Source organism: Anser cygnoides, chromosome 18 (assembly GCF_040182565.1).
Source record: "Anser cygnoides isolate HZ-2024a breed goose chromosome 18, Taihu_goose_T2T_genome, whole genome shotgun sequence".
Classification (NCBI taxonomy): Eukaryota; Metazoa; Chordata; class Aves; order Anseriformes; family Anatidae; genus Anser; species Anser cygnoides.
This window is the reverse complement of record NC_089890.1, coordinates 5,737,895-5,755,944: the sequence shown is the minus strand read 5'-3', so window position 1 is coordinate 5,755,944 and position 18,050 is coordinate 5,737,895. Positions and strand designations below refer to the sequence as shown.

At 42.0% G+C, this 18,050-nt stretch overlaps 1 protein-coding gene across 12 annotated transcripts in view; it reads right to left on the bottom strand.

The window, feature by feature from the left end:
• Positions 1–18,050, bottom strand: part of CUX1 (cut like homeobox 1) — a 268,876-nt gene that overhangs the window by 214,428 nt on the left and 36,398 nt on the right. For all 12 annotated transcript variants that reach the window (XM_066979728.1, XM_066979718.1, XM_066979720.1 and 9 more), the window contains exon 2: positions 5,960–6,070. In XM_066979728.1, coding sequence (XP_066835829.1) covers positions 5,960–6,070 — 111 coding nt within the window. The remainder of the gene's footprint in view (positions 1–5,959; positions 6,071–18,050) is intronic.

The window sequence follows — 18,050 nt, the reverse complement described above, 5'->3', positions numbered from 1 at the left end:
TTCACCCCTATGTACACAGAAACTGAGAGCATCAAGTATTTTGAGACAGGCTGTGTATTTTCAGCAGTTTTTCTAGGCATGTCATTATTTTCACTTCGTTACACTCTAGACCAAAGCTGACTGTGCAAAGTTGTTAGGAATCAACCACACTTCACTACCAACAATTAGAACAAGACTCCTCTCGTTTCAGTAACTTATTCAACCGGCAGAATTAATATTCCTTTTTTTTTTTTTTTTTTTAAGTTTAATTTGATTATCTTTTTTTGCAGAGACTAGCTAACTCAATAGAACAATCCAGAAACACTGGAGACTAAGAATTTTAGAATTTTAAATTCTAAAAAATTGGGCCGTCGCTTAATAACTGAGATCATTTCCTTTCGTTAGAGTTGCAATTACAATATTATTTTTGTATAATAAAGAGAGATCTTAAAAACATGCATCACCCTCATTTGTAACCTCATGAATAAAACTACTACAACTGCTATACTACAGCTATTTTGGTAACAAACACTTCAAAGAATATATTTCAAGGAGACTAAACTACGCAGGCTCCTCTTTCGCTCCCTTTTGTGGCAGAGACAGAGTGAAGAGGTCACAGAGCAGGATGGGGTCGGTGGTGGTAGCTCAGGGAACAAGGGCAGCAAGGAAAGCCCAGGTTTTACATGGACTGGTCAAGTCACTCCTTACGGACCGACCGAGACAGCACAGAACTGACCACATAAAATGATACGTGTGCTGTAAATACATTTTACACCTACTAACACGTGTCCACGCTTACAGGATTAAAACACAGCAGTCAGCATGGATGCTCCTGAGCAGCACCATCACTGTCACACCGCAGAGCTTATCCTTGTAACAGTGCTGGGGGTCAGCTGTGTCGCTTCACGCAGTGCTAAGACATGCTTTTCATATGCTCATTTCTTTCTTTTCCTGGCACCTTCCAATTTTCCATCTTGCAGGGCATTTTAAAGCTAGTTGCTTTGAGAACACACTTATGCTGCCTATGCTTATAGGTTTCCCCGTGTCCTTCCATAACTCTGCTCATCCAATCTTTAATCTGCTTTGCAAAATACAAGTGTCAATTTTAGCATTTAAAGGCAATCTTGGCTTTCTAAACCTCACTGATAGAGTACATTCACAACCTAGAAATACTGAAGAGCAACAGCAGCGAGGAACCAACAGTGCAAGTTCTCATCAGGAAAAACCAGAGTGACCAAAGCAAGAAGCCTGCAGGGTGAGCTCCTCCAGCCGAGGGGGACGCTGGCTGCGGGCACGGCAAGTTGCCCAGCTCTGCAGAGCTCACGCTCTCCCATTAGAAAGCTCGCCTTGTCTTGCATTTCCCAAGAGCAGCTGGCTCAGACCTCTCTGGCTGCTCTTTTTTCCTGGACTCGACTTAACCACCCGTGTTGCAGGTGAGCCTGGTAATAATCAACATAGTTCAGCAGTTACCTAGTTTACATGGCTAAACCATAAACGATGTTTTCGGTTGGAATCAATATTAAGAACAGGCTGAGAAGTGTTTGTTCAGGTGTTCACAAGACACTCGGAACAAAGGGAAAACTAATTTTCTGATTTCAAGTTCTTTGAATGAAGTGCACTCAGGTAGTCATGGTGCCAGCAAACCCCATAACCTCATCCTGTAAGGCTGTGTGCAGAGCTGTGTTCATCCTTACCCAGCCTCCAAGGGCTCCTGAGTCTTCCACTCCCCAGCTCTAAATTTGGACAGGAATCACCTGCTCCACTTTAAAATGTTTCCACGTATTGCATGGCCATACCAACACCCAGACCTGGTTACTGAGAAGCTGCGAGCTGTAGGACACACCTAAGCACGTGGAAATAACTTTCTGTTCCAAGAATGAAGAATGGGCAGTGCCATGCGCCATTCTCCACACTGAAACACATCTTGCCTTGGAAATCAAAATCAAATGTGCAGCTACATAATGACTTTGGACTGGCAATCAACAGTTAATACACTAGTAAAACTTGAAAATGTTTAGTCTTTTGGACCTGATGTAAAATTTATTTTCTTTTCCTGTTCCTATTTGGAAACAGAGGGACACAAGAAAAGGCATGGAGAGTTATAGATTAATCAAGTTTAAATATTATTGTCTTCCCTCCCCACAAGTGTTTAACAAATTACTTATTTACTTATTCTGGCATTTTTCACTATTGTTGTTGACAAGGTTAAAAGTATGCCCTGCCTGAAGTATTACATAAGCTTTTGAATGATTAAAACAGCAAGAGGTAAGCAAAAAGTAGTTACTCAACTAGGAATCGGGGTAGAAACCAAAGTAAAATCATCAATGTTAGGAAGTATCTTCACTTTTTTGTGCCAAAAACTACTAACCTGCGCAACCAGAATTATTTCAGAGAAAGAGGGACATTAAAACAAAGCCAAAGACTGTCACTCAAACGCTTCTGTATTCACACCAGAATCGGCATACAAGGACATGATGAATTAGACCAAGAATTTCACTGAGGTTAAAATACACAAAATGTAATGCAGTTACTCCCAACAGTTCAGGAATTATCACTGTAAGAAAATAATCTGATGCAGGGTGGCAATTCACATGACGTATTTGGAGCTGCCTTCCAAATAACAGTCACGTAAAATTGATGTTTCAAGTAATCTCTTGGCGAGTCTGAGCCTTCCACAGTAGCTGCTCAAGATGGAACAAAATGAGCCTGAAAATACCCCAAAACATCTGTGGTAAGCAGGTCTGATACGACTGCTTAAAAGATGTGACGGGTACAAAGTATTTTTGGAATAACAGGAATTACAAACTCTTTCTTAAAGTTTCTGCATATAACAGCCACCACCTAACTTTCTGTTCATAAGGTCCCCAAACCATGAAATACTTCTTCCTAGATTTATGTCCCAGTATGCCAAGTCAGAAATAGTGCTTTAATATATTTAAATACCAAGCCCTAGAGTCATTCCTATAAACATAAAATATTATTATATTTCATTTGCAGCAATTTGATCATTTGCAAAGATGACAGAAATGATCCAAACAGATCTGTCACATCTTTCTGGAAGTCTTCTGAAACAGCAGCATAAATATCCTCAACTTCACTTTTCTGCTACTCAGGAGATTGCTTACAGCAGACATTATGGAAAGTCTAGAGGACATCTCAGACAGCAATGGATAGGAAACTTGAGGCAATTGACACTTGTTTCCTGATTTATGGTGAGACTGGCTACGGCTGAGGGAAAGAGATGCTGGAACAGACTAAACCAGTACTGCACCAACAGGGATGCATCCAGAATGAAAAAGAAAATGGAAAGTAGGACTCTGAAACAGGTTATTACATTTAACATTTCCAGCCACATTTTTTATACCAAGAAATGTGTTTCTTCATCTTGGAAATTTAAATAAAGCTATATACTAGGCTACTTACTTATCTAAAGAACACTTCTGCAAACAGGCTGGTTTTCTATCACAAAATTCTTTCATTAGTTTAAAAAAAAAAAAAGCATGCTTGATGTTTTAGTAACATAAACAGATCAGTTTGAAAATGCCAGTGGCTGACTGTGTGTTTCCTACCAACCTTAGGGATGTTTTCACCACATCAAGTTTTCAGACAAAGTTGCAATTTTGGAAAAAATCAGCTCAAAGAGTTATAACCTTGCCTCCTAATGTTCTCTTGTCCTCCAGAATGGTCTATGCTTTGAGTTCAATCCGTAGACTTTCTTTTTTGGGTGGACAGAAAACAGCTGAAGATGAATGCTGCAGTGTGCAAGGTTAAACGTCTGTGTAGAAGTGAAGCTTTCCAGTGAGGCCGGTTAGACACCATCTCACTTATCCCACTGGTACTGCAGTTCTTGCCTCCTACGCACCTGTACCTACCACACCAATCACCTTGGATGGGACAGGGAGGCCCTGTCAGACCCAGCTCAGCTGAGCTATGAGCAATGCCAGCATATCCAGTCTGTTAGGGCTGGCTGTTACTACAGTTCAGATACTCTCTTTTGATCCCATTTTTGTTCGTGAATTCTGTCAGAGAAAGTAGAAGAGGAGTTGGATTGTGTTTGCTGTTCAGAAACAAGGCTGCAGAAAAAAACATCACAGCAGAGAGGAGAGAAGAAAATACCAAAAATCCATGCAAGCTTATAAAGGAATCTGATTTCCTAGGAATCCCATGATGCAGGATCAAGATGTAGAATCTAGCACAGATCCAAATTTCCCCAAACGTTAGGGATGTTCAGAGCCATTGTTTTGAACCTAGTCTGTGAATGAATAAAACAACTCAACTCCCTTCCAAAATATTACATGAAAGGCTACGTAACTATATTTTATAAAAGTATTTTTTTTAATTTTACCATCAAATGATTTAGCGGTGGAGGACATTCACTCCATCTTGCTAACCAAAAAGAACTAATTGCATACCGTTTTCCCCATGATATCTCTTGAAGTGACTATACAGAGTGCATAATTTTCCTCTGCACATCAACTCCCACTGAGCTACGAGGCCCTCTCTCAGTGCTCTTAGAAGTGCAGAGTTGGATTTTTTTTTTCCCCTGCCAGTAACCTTCTGCTCCATAAAAATAAAATTGGCCTAAAGAAACCATCCTGAGACTAATCTGTAAGCATGCTATCAGTTCGGAGCTGGCAGCTGCAGCCCCAGCCTAAAGAATCTGTCGTTTTCCTTACAGGAAGAAAAGGAAGGAAACAGGAAACTCAAATAAGTTTTGAAGAATGAACTTAAGCTTCTAGCAAATAATTTGAAAATGTGGCCCCAGAAATCTACTTATTTTCTCAATTTTGTACAATTTCTTTATTCTTTTACTTCTCTCCATCCCTAGAGAGAATGGGGGAATCATTTCCCATCTATAAGGGGAATCAATCAACTCCTTACCCTTTCAGAGATTTCACTTACTCTTCATATTCTTTTGCACCTACTTAAAGTTGCTCCTCTTCTTTTAAAGCTGCAGTCCCCAAATCTTCTCTTTTTTCAAAGAAGCAGAACTGCTTTCTGCCCCACGAAGCCTCCTCAGGGCACCAGTTAAGCAATCCCCCCTTTTCCCTCTCCCCATGCTGGGTCAGGCTCCCCCAGCATCTCTCCCTCTGTACCAAGAGGAAGCAAAGCAGCATCTGCTTGCTACTTGAGAAGCAGCAGTAAAGGTTAAAAGAGCCGCCTGCTGCTTCTCTCCCAGACGGTTCTTGGAAGGAACCCATACTTGTGTATCAGTTATCTGGAAGGGGCTTTGAAACCCTAGAACGCTCCTGGATGAACAAATTGCTGGCAGTCACTGGGAGAAAGGAAACACACAGAACAAAAAAGCCCTACACATTGCTATGCATTCATTACAGATAATGAGTTTATATGCATTTTCTATACAATTATGCATACATAGGCGCAGACAAACATTGCACAAGCTATCATAATCGTGAAAGAGTTTGAAAACTATCAGCTCCCTCCATGCAACGTTCACCTTTCCAAGGTCTGCCTAGCATTGGTTCTGACACCTTTTACACACCACCTGGTGCATGCAATGTACATCCTCTGAGTGGAGCTTTGTAAAGAGCTCAGCACTGACCTTGTTGCATTTCCAGTGAAATTAACAGCTGAACTTCATTTGAGTTTTGGTGGAAAAATGAGCATCTTTGAAGTTATGCCCTTGATATAGATTTATTTAGGCAGCAAAATGTCACTTGCTACATCCAAGTGCTAAGAGAGTTAGGTTTAACTGAAGAAGAATTTTTTTTGCAGTTCTCCAGGTTTTAGATTATTACAAAATTTAGAGCAAGCCTGTTTGAAGTCTAATGTTCATACTTCCTCTAAAAAGTCAACTCATATTTCAGTGCTTAAAGAATACAGAAGCTTCCTGAAGAGAAAGCCATCAAATTTAAGAAGTCTTAGCTAAGAAAATTATGGAAACAACACATTAAGAAAAGAACTCTTAAATATGCCTACTACTGCAAGCTCCAAAGACTGGAATAGCTTTTCTCCTTACCTCTGGAGTGTTTTTCTTGAACTCGCGACTTTGCTCGATAAGTTTTTTCCTAGACTGCTCACTTTCATCTTGTCGGTTAGCCAATATTGTTGCTGTGGCATCGAGTTCTCTCTGTCAAGAAAAACAACAAAAAAAAGGGGACTACAGTTAGAGTTCTCATTATCACCAAAATAAAAATAAAAGCTTGTATGTCCATCACATCATCTGGAATACCGAGGCGGCTGGGCTGTAGAGCAGCACAGAACAAAGCACCGAGCTTCCAGAAAAGAGACTCCTGTGTTAACATCGAACGAAGGTCTGCAACCTTTTTAATTCCACCTTGCAACCAAAACACCTTTTTTCCTGAAAAGCATTCATGCCTTTATCACAACATTACGCACGCTAACAGAGGAGTGCAATACACACCTCCTAATGCTTCCCCAAATCCAGTGAAGATGACAAAGCTTGAACACGTTCAAGCCAGGTTTATTTTCACATGCCTGCAGATACTGGATTTTGCCTTTGTGAGCTTTTCTGTGAAAAAAGTTATGACTGACTCGGCTACTGGTTAATCCTGTGCTTCTGCCTACACTGGTTATGCTTCAGTCCCTCATCTGGTGAATGCCGGGGTATCTTCCAACAGCTTTCCTCTCGGCTGAGCAGAAATGAGGCTTTTTACCAGGCTGAGCAGGCCCAGCCCGGAGTGTAATCCCCACCGGAGTTCCTTTGCTCAGGCCCACGCTTCCAGATGCCACCACAATGGATTGAATGGGTCACTTACCAGCACAGAAAGCAACAACACAGCCTTCCCTGTCAGGCTGTTCCCTTTCTGAGGTATTTCCACGTGGCAGGAAAAAAATAACAACTCGACTCAGCTATGGACATCATTCCCAAATCACTCTGAGCTGTAAGAGGAATTTGGGCACTGCTTCCCCCCCTTATTTATTTGAAATGAAGAAACAACTTGGCTGTGAGAAAGAAGGAGATGAGAAGTGAGAGAAACCTGCCAGAGCAAGACACCAAGAAGGTCCTCTTGGCAGCCACCTCCACCACCGGACCCCCGCAGCCCCTTGCCGCCAGCCCAGCCAGCAGCACACAGCTGCCCGAAAACCTCTGCCTGCCTTCCCTTCCCGCTGCCTGACAGCCACCAGCCCGGTCATCTCCACGCACACCAAAAAAACGTGGTAAAAATAGAGCAGATGCTGTTTGTTTGAGATGTTTGAAAGGCTGACCGTGCACTGGGTCCTGCCAGTGGAACCGGGCAGCCGGAGGAGGGAAACAAAATGGGAAACCAAAGATTTGCTTCTACTACTCTACAGAGGTGTTGGAAGCAGGCACAGAAAGCAGGATCCACAGGACACCTGCTAAAATCCCTTGTACTACAAGTTTTTTGTTTTTTTTTTTTTTATAAAGGCAATTCAGCTGCAGTTTTTCTAGATACTCTGTGAAAAAAAAAGGTCCCAAATTGTTATTTTTATTGAGGGTGAATCCTGTAACTTTCACCAACTGGATGGACATGTGTTTTACGTGGCTCCACAGTTTGACCTCTGGAAGGAAAAAAATCCCTTCTGCAGTTTCCAACTCCAGAGAATCAGTACTTGTTTCCCCTTTAAGTCTTTTATTTCTACTATGTATATGGACCACAGTTATCTTAATCCTTGGAAATAAGCTAAATATGACAAATGGATTTGAAGCTAGGCAGCACACTGGAGCCAGTGACCTAAATATTGTCACCGTAAGGCTTTAAAAACACTGCATTTCTGACTTTGAGAGAAAAAAATAGGGCAATATGTCCACCAGATCTTGGTTTGGAATTCTGTAACATATGTGAAATCTATTGCAGAAAAGTGGGAAATACTTAACAGTTGGATAAACCACATTTGAAATTCATCCCAGCTAAGTTTATGCAAGAAAAAAGAGCAACAGAAACCAATGTGGTTAAGCAGTACTATAAAGAGCAATATAACGGCTAAGCAGAAGGCTTTTAAAAAATATAAACAATCTGGTACGGCCGGCAACTTGGAAAACTATATTTAAAAAGGAAGCACACATTTAAAGCAAAGCAAAGAAAACACTAATCATGAAGCGTGAGGGAATTTCAGTAGACCAACGAATCAAATGCTTGTTTTACAATACAGAGGGCTAGCGACGCACTTTACAAATGGAAAAGCAGCTTTTTAAGACCTATACTTCCAAGCTAAGAGACAAGAAAGAAAAAGAACTGGTTCAAAAAATAAATAAATCCTACTTTGTGCTATTATGAAAAGTCAGGTGGCAAATGAAGAATACCCTTATTGCCCTCACTGCCTGATCAACACCAGTACCACGGTGCCTTTACTGCAGGAACCTTCCCTTTTCTTTCAGAAACCCTCTGGGACAGGGACCGTAATTTCTCACTACAAGACGTTTCCTTCTGGGACATCTCAGGTAGAGATGTCACCAAGGAAAAATGCCAGCATGCAGCCACACCGAGCTGTTTGAAACCAGGGCTCAAGGATCTTGCAAAGATATTAAGTCTTCATAGTCTATGTCAGAGTTAACAAGCCCCAAATCAAAACTATTTGAAAAATTGCTATTTTTTTCTTCCTTACTTGATCTCAACCACATACACGACAAGCATCATTTATTCGAACAAAATAAAAAACTTATCTTTCTTGCTTCTTAACTTTTGCCCCAAAGTACCGTCAATTTCGGGCAGCCAGCTCTCATTGCTTGAGCCACAGATGAGTGAGGAACCCCCTCCCCAGGGTTACTACTTTGACCCATTTCAAGAAATTTACTGGGGGTGGGAGGGAGGCAGTGGGAAGAGAGGACACAGGAAAGTCTTAGGTGCTTAAGTGCAGGAGCCATCAAAAGCAACCCTCAGAAAACAAACATTAAAAGGTTTATTTCATGCTATATAAAGAAAAGAATTGAAAATGAGGAGGTCAGTCTGCTACCCACTGCAACAACAGCCCACAGATGCATGCCCTGACAGTTGGTCAAGCAGGACCAACAAGAGACTTCAGGTGACGAGCAAAGGCAGAGGCACGAGGAGCATCCTGTGCCGCATGGACACCCCGGCAGGAAGGAGGGGACACGCACAACGGCGATCCTTTCTCAGGATTGCACTCGTCAGCTCTATCATAGAATGAGTTATAAAAACGTTTGGTAATCATCCACAAGCACTGTGATATACCCCAAAATTTTGTTCTTCCCCCATTTTGAAGTGTCTAATCCCTGCTGCGTTTCTCGCAAAGCTGTTATTCTGGAGCAAGAAAGAGAACAGAACGCCAAGGCAGACGGATTTTTGCTGGCAGACACCTCTCAGTCAGGGCAGCGATGCCTCCCAAGCACAGGTGCGCCTTCAAAAGCCTCAGGCACGGCTGCAGATCTTAGCAGCATGTTTGCACCATAAACCTTATTTTACTTATAATAAAGATAGACACAAATCACAACTGCATGCAGATTAGGAATTTTCTACCAGTAAATGTACTGGTAACCATTTCCACCGAAATCCTGTTTCTGTGTAGTTCAGGTACTTCCCTTTATCATCGTTTCTATCAGTTGCCCGGTCTAGATGATAACCTGCTACGGAAAGGAGTTTTCAGTAGTCTCATTTCTGTTTGCATCCTTTCTCTGTATTGCATTTGTCAAATCCATCAAAGTTCCCAATGCAGCTTTCTGTGATTTTTAATTTCCTATTAAAGGAAAATTTCTCAGAGCATCGAAGACACCAAGGCAGAAGCGTCAGGCACAGCCCTGCGTACCCACAGCCTACTTGTCTCAGGGACATTTTACGTTTCCCTAACTGATATATTATGTAATCTCTCAATCTGAAAAACCACGAAGTCTTCACCTGTTCAGAAGCCTACGTACTGATTACAGAAGTATTTCAGAAATGATAAGCTGTTTTGTGAGCTCGATGTGTTTCTCTGGAAAAACAAACACGCATGCTCACAGACAGAGCTGCAGATTGTTACGTGGGAAGTAACCACAGAGCTGACGTTTGGAAAGTCGTACTTTTTGTAAACGCTTATTTTCACAGTCCTTGCTTGTAAAAAGCAAGCACCAATTCCAGTCTAGCAGTGCTCAGAAAGGTAGAACATGTTATAAGAATGCAATAACGGATGAAGCTTCTTCTCTGTAAGATGAGTTCATGCCTGCTGTGCTGTGAAGCCCCTTTTTCACACAAGAAAAAGGAAAGATCAGAGTCCAAAGAGTGCAACATCTCAAGAATCGCTTGTCTCCCACCTTAGAAATAAATAAAAATTAAAAAAGAATCAAGAACCGTAAGCATTAAAATAAACATGTTTCTTAAGCATATTTTTGTCACTTGGCAAACTGATGCAACTACCTTTCACACACAGAATTAGGAAGTTTCAATAAACACATTTTATTTCCGCATACTCAAGTAATTTGACTCCAAGTAAGCTTTTAAACAAGCTTTAACTGGAACCAGTTTTGTACTCTGCAGTACTTTTGGACAGTGAGTCAACGTGTGCGGTGGCCACCGCATTAAGCAAACAGAGAACAAAAGCGGAGGTGCTAATGTATCTATCAATAAGATAGCTTAACTAAAAAGCTCTTACAAAAAAGAAAGAAAGGTCACACAAAAAAAAGTTTGTAGTGGCTTTGTTCACCCTAACACCAGGCACTACCACAAATGCAGGGAAAGCCTATCAAAAAGTCTTGCAAGAGGGGAAAGCTAGTCCTGGCTTTTCAAAAGGAGCTACTATCAGCATAACCCAGCTGCATAAATATCTGCGCCAGCAACAAAACCACTATTACTGGAACAGACTGCCAGTGCCACGGCCAACACGGGATTATGCCTGTCTTTTCATCTACACCTTGAATTCAAAAGGTTTTTTTTGTTTTGTTTTTGTTTTGTTTTTTGTTTTTAAATGCAAAGAACAAAAGACGGTCCAGAGCTATAGAGTCCTTAATGCCAAAGGTCTGTAGGTTTTATTTAACGAGCTTTTCCTCCCACTCAGGGATAACGAAACACCGGCTCTTCGTTCCAAAAGGCAGATTTCATCCCGTGGCACTGTCTATGCCCTCCTCAGCACGCCGTGCACGCAGGGCCCAGTCCCTTCGCACGGGCGACTGCTGGGTGAGGTGCCACCAGGCCAGGCTGCACCACGGCTGCTGGGACGGAGGCCCTGCGCTCTCCATGCGAGCAAACCTCCAAGATCATCTGGTCCAACCATCCCCCTACCACCAATGTCACCCACTAAACCAGGTCCCCAAGCACCACGTCCAACCTTTCCTTGAACGCCCCCACGGATGGTACCTCCCTGGGCAACCCGTCCCAACGCCTGACCGCTCTTTCTGAGCAGAAATGTCTCCTCATTCCCAACCTGAACCTCCCCTGGCGCAACTTGAGGCCATTCCCTCGTGTCCTATCACTACCTGCGAGAAGAGGCCGACCCCCAGCTCCCCACTGGGGCGCTGTGGGAAGGCCCTCACACAGACGTCCCTGTAACGCTGTGAAACCACCACCTTCCCTTACTTCACCTTGTCCTTTGGTTACAAATCCTGGCCAAATAAAAAAAAAAAAAAAAAAACAACTTTCAGCAAACCTCCAGAAGTTACTTAACATTCTGCTAGGTCCTGTATTTCTGTTCATTATAGTTTCAAATGACATAAATTTCCTAAAACGAAACCATGAGCTTTTGCTGGGGAGAGGGTTCCCTTTTGCTTTTGCCAGGCTCCAGCTCCCATGCTGCTGGAGTGCTGCTCAGGGCTTCACCGACCTGCCACATGTTAATTTTCACACTCCTGCACTCAAAAGCAGAAGTACAAACCCGTTGCATCAAAAGCTACAGCAGAAGAGGCCAAAAATAAAAAGTAACATGAATTTGCGCGGGGCTGTGGTCGGGCCTCCCAGGACAGGCTCCTCCAGGCAGCCAGCACGCACGAAGCAGCGAGCACAGCTCCGGCTGGCCCGTGGAGCATCACCCCCAGCCTGCACTGCGAGAGGGAATTCGTTAGCCTACCACGTCCACGTTGGTTAATTACTCCGCAAGAAGCACAAAATGCCTCGGTTTAATACTTGCTGTTTCACAGCAACTACGCGGTGGTGGGGAATCAAATGACATCACCTTCTGCCAAATAAAATAAATTACGAGGAACCAAAGAAAACCCAGTGTCGCTTGCAAAGACTTTCCCCAGGCAAGACGCAGTGATACACATCTGCCTGACCTCCTGCCTTGCTGGATGAGCACAGACTGACCGAGATGCAGCACGAGCTCGCCCCGCACAGACCCCAAGGGCCGGCAGAGACGTGGTAACTGCACCACCAGAAGCGCATCGCGCACAGCCACCCCACTGCCCTACGGGATGCAGGAACACAGCAGGCTGGGGTACGAGGTGGTCCCCAGGGCCGTCCCTGTAGTTCTTTGGGACTTTTTAAAGGGCTGTGGCCCTTAAACAACAAGAAAAGAACAATTAACTAATGACTAATTACAAACTACTTAATGCACTCTTCTTGTTTCAGCCAACTCCTGCAGCAGCCACCGTGTTCAGGTGAAGAGGGATTATGCTGCCATCTTGTAATAAAACACCTTCATAAACTTCAGCTCATGTCCTACTTCCAAGCAAGATCAGATTCGTGCGTTACACTAACTAATTCTCTTGACCTCAGATCAAAGCAAAACGTGGCCTTAAAAGAGTGGTTCAAATAACAAAAAGTTCAGCCCTTTACCTAAGCTCTGCTACATCATTTAAAGTATTTAGTTACTCCTCTTTTCAGCCTCAGCTTTGCTGGCAAATGAAGCATGACCATGCTTTAAGCTAGACACATACTGTAACACAGATCAGGATTTATAACTTGCTATAAAGGCCGCCACTAATAAATCAATAATACATACACACACAGCCTTGTTTCAACGTGAGTTCTGGACACTTATTATTTAAAAGAAATAAACTCAAGCTTTTTTTGTTTTGTTTTCTATTCTAAATGCAAACTAACTCATTGCTTGGATTTCAACTTCACTCAAATCCTCACTACACTGTCATTTAGAACAAAACGTCGCAATTGTTTTTCCTTTGATGACATTTTATTCTTGGAAGATTTTTAACATGGTTAACCATTGAAGACAGACCAACTGTCTGCCCTGAAGTCCATCACAGCAACCACTCAATAATCTTTTAGTCTCCAAATGCAATCACCAATCTGAAAGCTACTTAAGCTGTTTCCTAACGTAAAATATGGACAATAAATACTGGACATAAAATATTTACCAACAAAAGAATAAATACACACTGAAGAAACAGCCTACAAATACTTTTTAAACCACATTCAACAGAGTAATTCCTTGAGGAGCGGGCCTTGAGCTAACCTACCACCTCAGCCTTCGCTCCCGTCTGATGCTGGGGCACTGCAGAAGTGGTACAGCATGAGAATAAACTATCGTAGTAGTATATCTGTATGGTAGGAGGGTTTCCAAACAAATATGGTTCAGAAAGGTGAGGTTAGACTTGGAATTTCTTGTTACTAAAGACCTCAGCAGCAGGTATGTGCTACGAAATAGGAGAAAAACTACAAAATACATCTTGAAAATATTGTCCGGTGACCCCCTTCTAATAGGCTTTAGTTCACCTGTCCCTTCTGATCAAAGGACACGTTTAAACGCTGCTATGGTCCTTCACAGACTGTCTTTTCCTCCGCAGAGGAGCTCTATACCTGGGTTCACAACACGGCTGCACTGACAGACGGACAGACTGACATCAGGCACAGGACGGTGACTGCAGCATTTTACAGAGGAAGCTGGATGGGGAACTTGTATTAAGAAATCGGTAGTAACAAAAACAACATCAGAAGAAAATTACTGGCAAATGAAATTGTTGTTTGATAAACAATTTAAGCAGGAAGAGTATTTGGCAGAGGGTTTTCGGAGAACGGTCCTTGACTCCTGACTAACACGCTTCCTCCCTTGGTCTGAGTTTGTTGACTTTCTGGGCACGCTGCAAGGTTTATGCATTTTCCCATGATGGGAAAAATACAGCATTTTTGTGAAGTTGTCTGTGAATGCAATTGGTGGATGTTTTCTAAAAAATTATAGATATAAATAGGAAACAAGAAAGTAACGTTTTCTTTATTTAGATTTTCATTACTGAAGTCCCATTTAGACCTCTCAGTATTCTTTCATATCTAAAACCCAAATAAGACTCAGCTTGCTATGACAACAACACAATTTTAAAATGAACGTCTGGCATTTAACACTGATAGCAAGCATTACATATTCTGGGCAATTAAACAATGTTGGTCTGTGAAGCCTTTCAGAATTTTTTTCTTTATAGCTTGTAATATTTTTTTCTGGACCATGACGACAGTGAAGGATCTCAGCGAACTCAAATCCGGATGGAGATGCTAAGGAATGCAGAATGCCTTTCCTGGCTAGGTGTTTTCCAACAACATATTGGGGTACTTAGTTGAGCTCATTTTCTGTGACATGAAAAGGAAAATAGCAGAATTGACTCACGAGGTAAAATTAGCTGATGTACAGTCACAAGGAGGCTGGATTGGAGGTGACAGCGCACGTAGCAGCACATAAAGAATAACATGCTTGATGTTAATAATGTTGCATGCTAATTTAGTACCAGAAGTACTCTTCTTCATGCAGTACTTTTAACATGTACTGCCACCCCCCCTTGTTAAGATCAGTGTTTCTGGTAGCACTCCCTAAACTGTACGCAAGGAATTGTTATAATGGTCTTCTAGAAGTCATGCATTAACACTCACACTTAAATACTGGAAATCCGGCATCCTCTGGCATTCGGTGGAAGCTGGGCCAACCAGGATGACCACTGAACCAAGGACAGCTTGCATCTACTTGCTCCATGCATGCAACTAAGGTATTCAATACAGCTAAAATACCTTTTCGACTTTAAAGAAAAATCTTCAATAATAATTTCTATAATTCCGCCACTATTCACTGTGACAAATCTCACTAAAATGAGGTTTGCTATGAAAACAACAGATTTAGCTGCAGTGGCACTGTCAACCTTGCTATGATACACTGTCACTTAAAAGTCCTTAATTTTGGCTATCAAATACAATTTCAATTTCTTGCACTTTAGAGCAGTAAAAACAATTCTGTGAAGACTGTGTGTTTACAACCCCTCAGTAAAGAATGCAGCTGTCTCAATCAATGCTGATTGTCTGTTAATTAGTTCAGTTTTACAAGCTGATGGAACAGATTACTTCATTCCCTTCCCACACACAGAAAGAAACTCTACAAATACAGTTATCTACAATACACTAATTTTTGCTTCCCAGCAAAGTCACAGACGTGATCTCTCTACCAAGAAACCATTTCGGTTTGTATCTTGTCAAGGCATTCTGTCATACAGTGATTTCAGTTCATATAGATATATATCCTGGAAGACAACGGAATTAAACAGCCACACTTTCAGACACGGTGGGACTACGTTCCCTCTTTTTTGCAGTGGCTGAAAGCACATCCAAAGTTACCCCAAGTCCTTTAGAAACGAACTCAGGTCCTCATGAATAATTTGCTGTTTGTTGTGTGTTGTATCATGTATTTAATCAGTATCATATTTTTGAACCAAAAAAAAACATTCAAGTATGTGATACATAGCAGCAAGCTAAAGGTTTTTATCACCCTTCCCCATCCCTTTTCAGACAAACCAGAACTAGCTGGTTTACCTCTCATCTGCTCACGGAGATTCACTGCCTCCAGTATCTCGCTCTTGAAGAAGAACCAAATTTTAACTTTCATATATGCAGATGAGAGTGTTGGACGCTCTCCTCCAAATGTCAGAAAACACTTAGGTTGAAAAAGCTGATGAAATACCATAAAGCCCAGGGCCTGACAATAGGGAAGCTTGATCCAAAACACCACTACTGAGATGACAAGTGTGCTACGTGGTGTGTCAAATGATACAAATTTCACTTTGAGACTGGTTTTCTTTCTCCCTTAAATCATGGGAGAAAGAAAGGGAGATTTTACATGACTAGGAGAAAAAGTTCTGGTCAAGGATCATCCACGTATTTAAAGCACATATCTGATATGAAATGAACATTTAACTAGTAAGCTTTTTATGGTAGAAGCAAGTGGACAAATACAAAGCCCCACAAAATCATGGAATGATCAGACCACAAGAGCTGTTTTTATGACAGCGTATCTGGCTAAGCAGTAGAAAAGATAAACTAAATAAAACCATATTTCTTCCACACGAAGACATCTACAGATACCAGCTTCAACAGCAACATCACAGACTGCCGAAAACCTCTCAATGCTTTTCAGAGTTCAACATACAAAAAATACAGGAGTTTAATTTTTGCACTATGAAGACAGCCATTCAAAGCAGGTCACTGAAAACAGCTCGCAGAAAATTCTCTGGAGCCACACAAACAGCACTGGGGGAGGAAAAAGGCTGGAGAATGGCAGTCACACCAGAGACATTGCCCTGAACAGTGAAGGAACCAAGAACAAAATCCCTTCAGCTGAAGCCTGATTTTTTCAGCTATTGTTTTTTGGTTAACTTTAGCTAAATTACATTTCTACAATTCTATAAGCAAAAGTCTTCTTAAACCCACTGCACATTTATTCTTCTTTCCTGCCTCTCCACTTCATTCACATTACCCAGGAAAAAGCCATGTAGAATATGATCCTGGCTTTCCAAAATCCCTTATAAAGACCAGAATAAAAATGGAAGGTTTTGTCGTTGGTATTTTTTTTGTTGTTGTTCCTTTTTTATTATTATTAGTTTTACCCTGATATTGCTTTGGATTTTATTTATTTATTTATTTATTCCTCACATTTTGCAAGTCACCTTACCCACCCTGTCTCAATGACTGGATGTCTTCCTTGTTCAAACAGCACACAAGCCACCTTTGCCAAACACGCTGCACCAAAGGCTGCATTTACCAATGCAGACTCGCCTCTTACGGCTACAACACTCGGCTGCTTCCTCGGCTTTCATGTGCCAGGGTGCAGACTTACAACCCTGGGAAGCCTCACCAAAATTCCTCCTTGAACCAGTGCCATTCACTTGGCTGTCTGCTGTTGCAACATCCGAACTGCATCCTTTCCCACACCAGGACGGAGGCAGAGCTGCGGAGCAGTGTGAGAAAGCCTGCACTGCTGCCGACTCGCTGTTGCCACAGGCAGGACTTCAGGCTCCAGTACAATCAGTCCAGGAACTCTCAGTAACATTAAATTCCTATTAAAAGAAAATGATTTGGAAAGGAATTGCTGGGTGCTATTTGATGTACCACTGCAAATTAAGCATTATCTGTAAGCCCCCAGAATTATTTCCCACAACGTCTCCGGTTGTGCTGGCTATGTGACTACGAATCAGCCTTCAGTTTTTGTGCTTCATCTGCAGCAACACAGAGGATTTTGCAGTTCCACAAGAAAATCTCACAAGGACTTGCTAAGCTTTTCTCAATCTCCATCTTCAGGGGGTGCATGCTTTACAGCTTAACTTACGTGTTTGCTGTGGGATGAACTCTAGAACTATGAGAAATGTTTGGGAAAAAGCAAAACATGCTATGTCATTTACTTTTTCAGGACACCACCATTAAGTTACAAGGCAAAACAATCATCTACACGCATTTTCTTATTTTTGTGTAAAAAATCATTTGATTTATTTCCTTCTCTCTCACGTGTTCTATTTCAAGCATTTCTAGGCAGGCTGACTAGGCTCTAGAAACTGGCTGGGAAAGAGACCTACACTATAGGGTTACGAATTATGCTTTAAAAGAAATACAGTTTCTTCTGTTTTTCTGCCCAAACAATAGCAGGGGTAGCAAAACCAGCCCCCAGCTGAACCAGAAACCCACCCAGAACCGACTCCTCCTTGCCCATCTATCCATGCAGACCGCAGCAGCCCGGCACTGCCTTGCCCTGTTCACTCGACCACCACACGGAGAAGCGATGCAGAATTCCTTTTCTTCTTTGATACTCCTGCAGAGTACCTTAACCTTGTGCTTTAATCCAGCCCTTTATGGGTAAGGAGTAAGCCTACCTGTGTATTTTAATACCAGCTATACACAGCAGGCCAAGTTCAGTTTCGAAAACCTTTGTATAAAGTATAAATATGTATAAATATTTAGCCAAAACAAGAAGGACAAAATTACACGTTACTTGTATCACTGTAT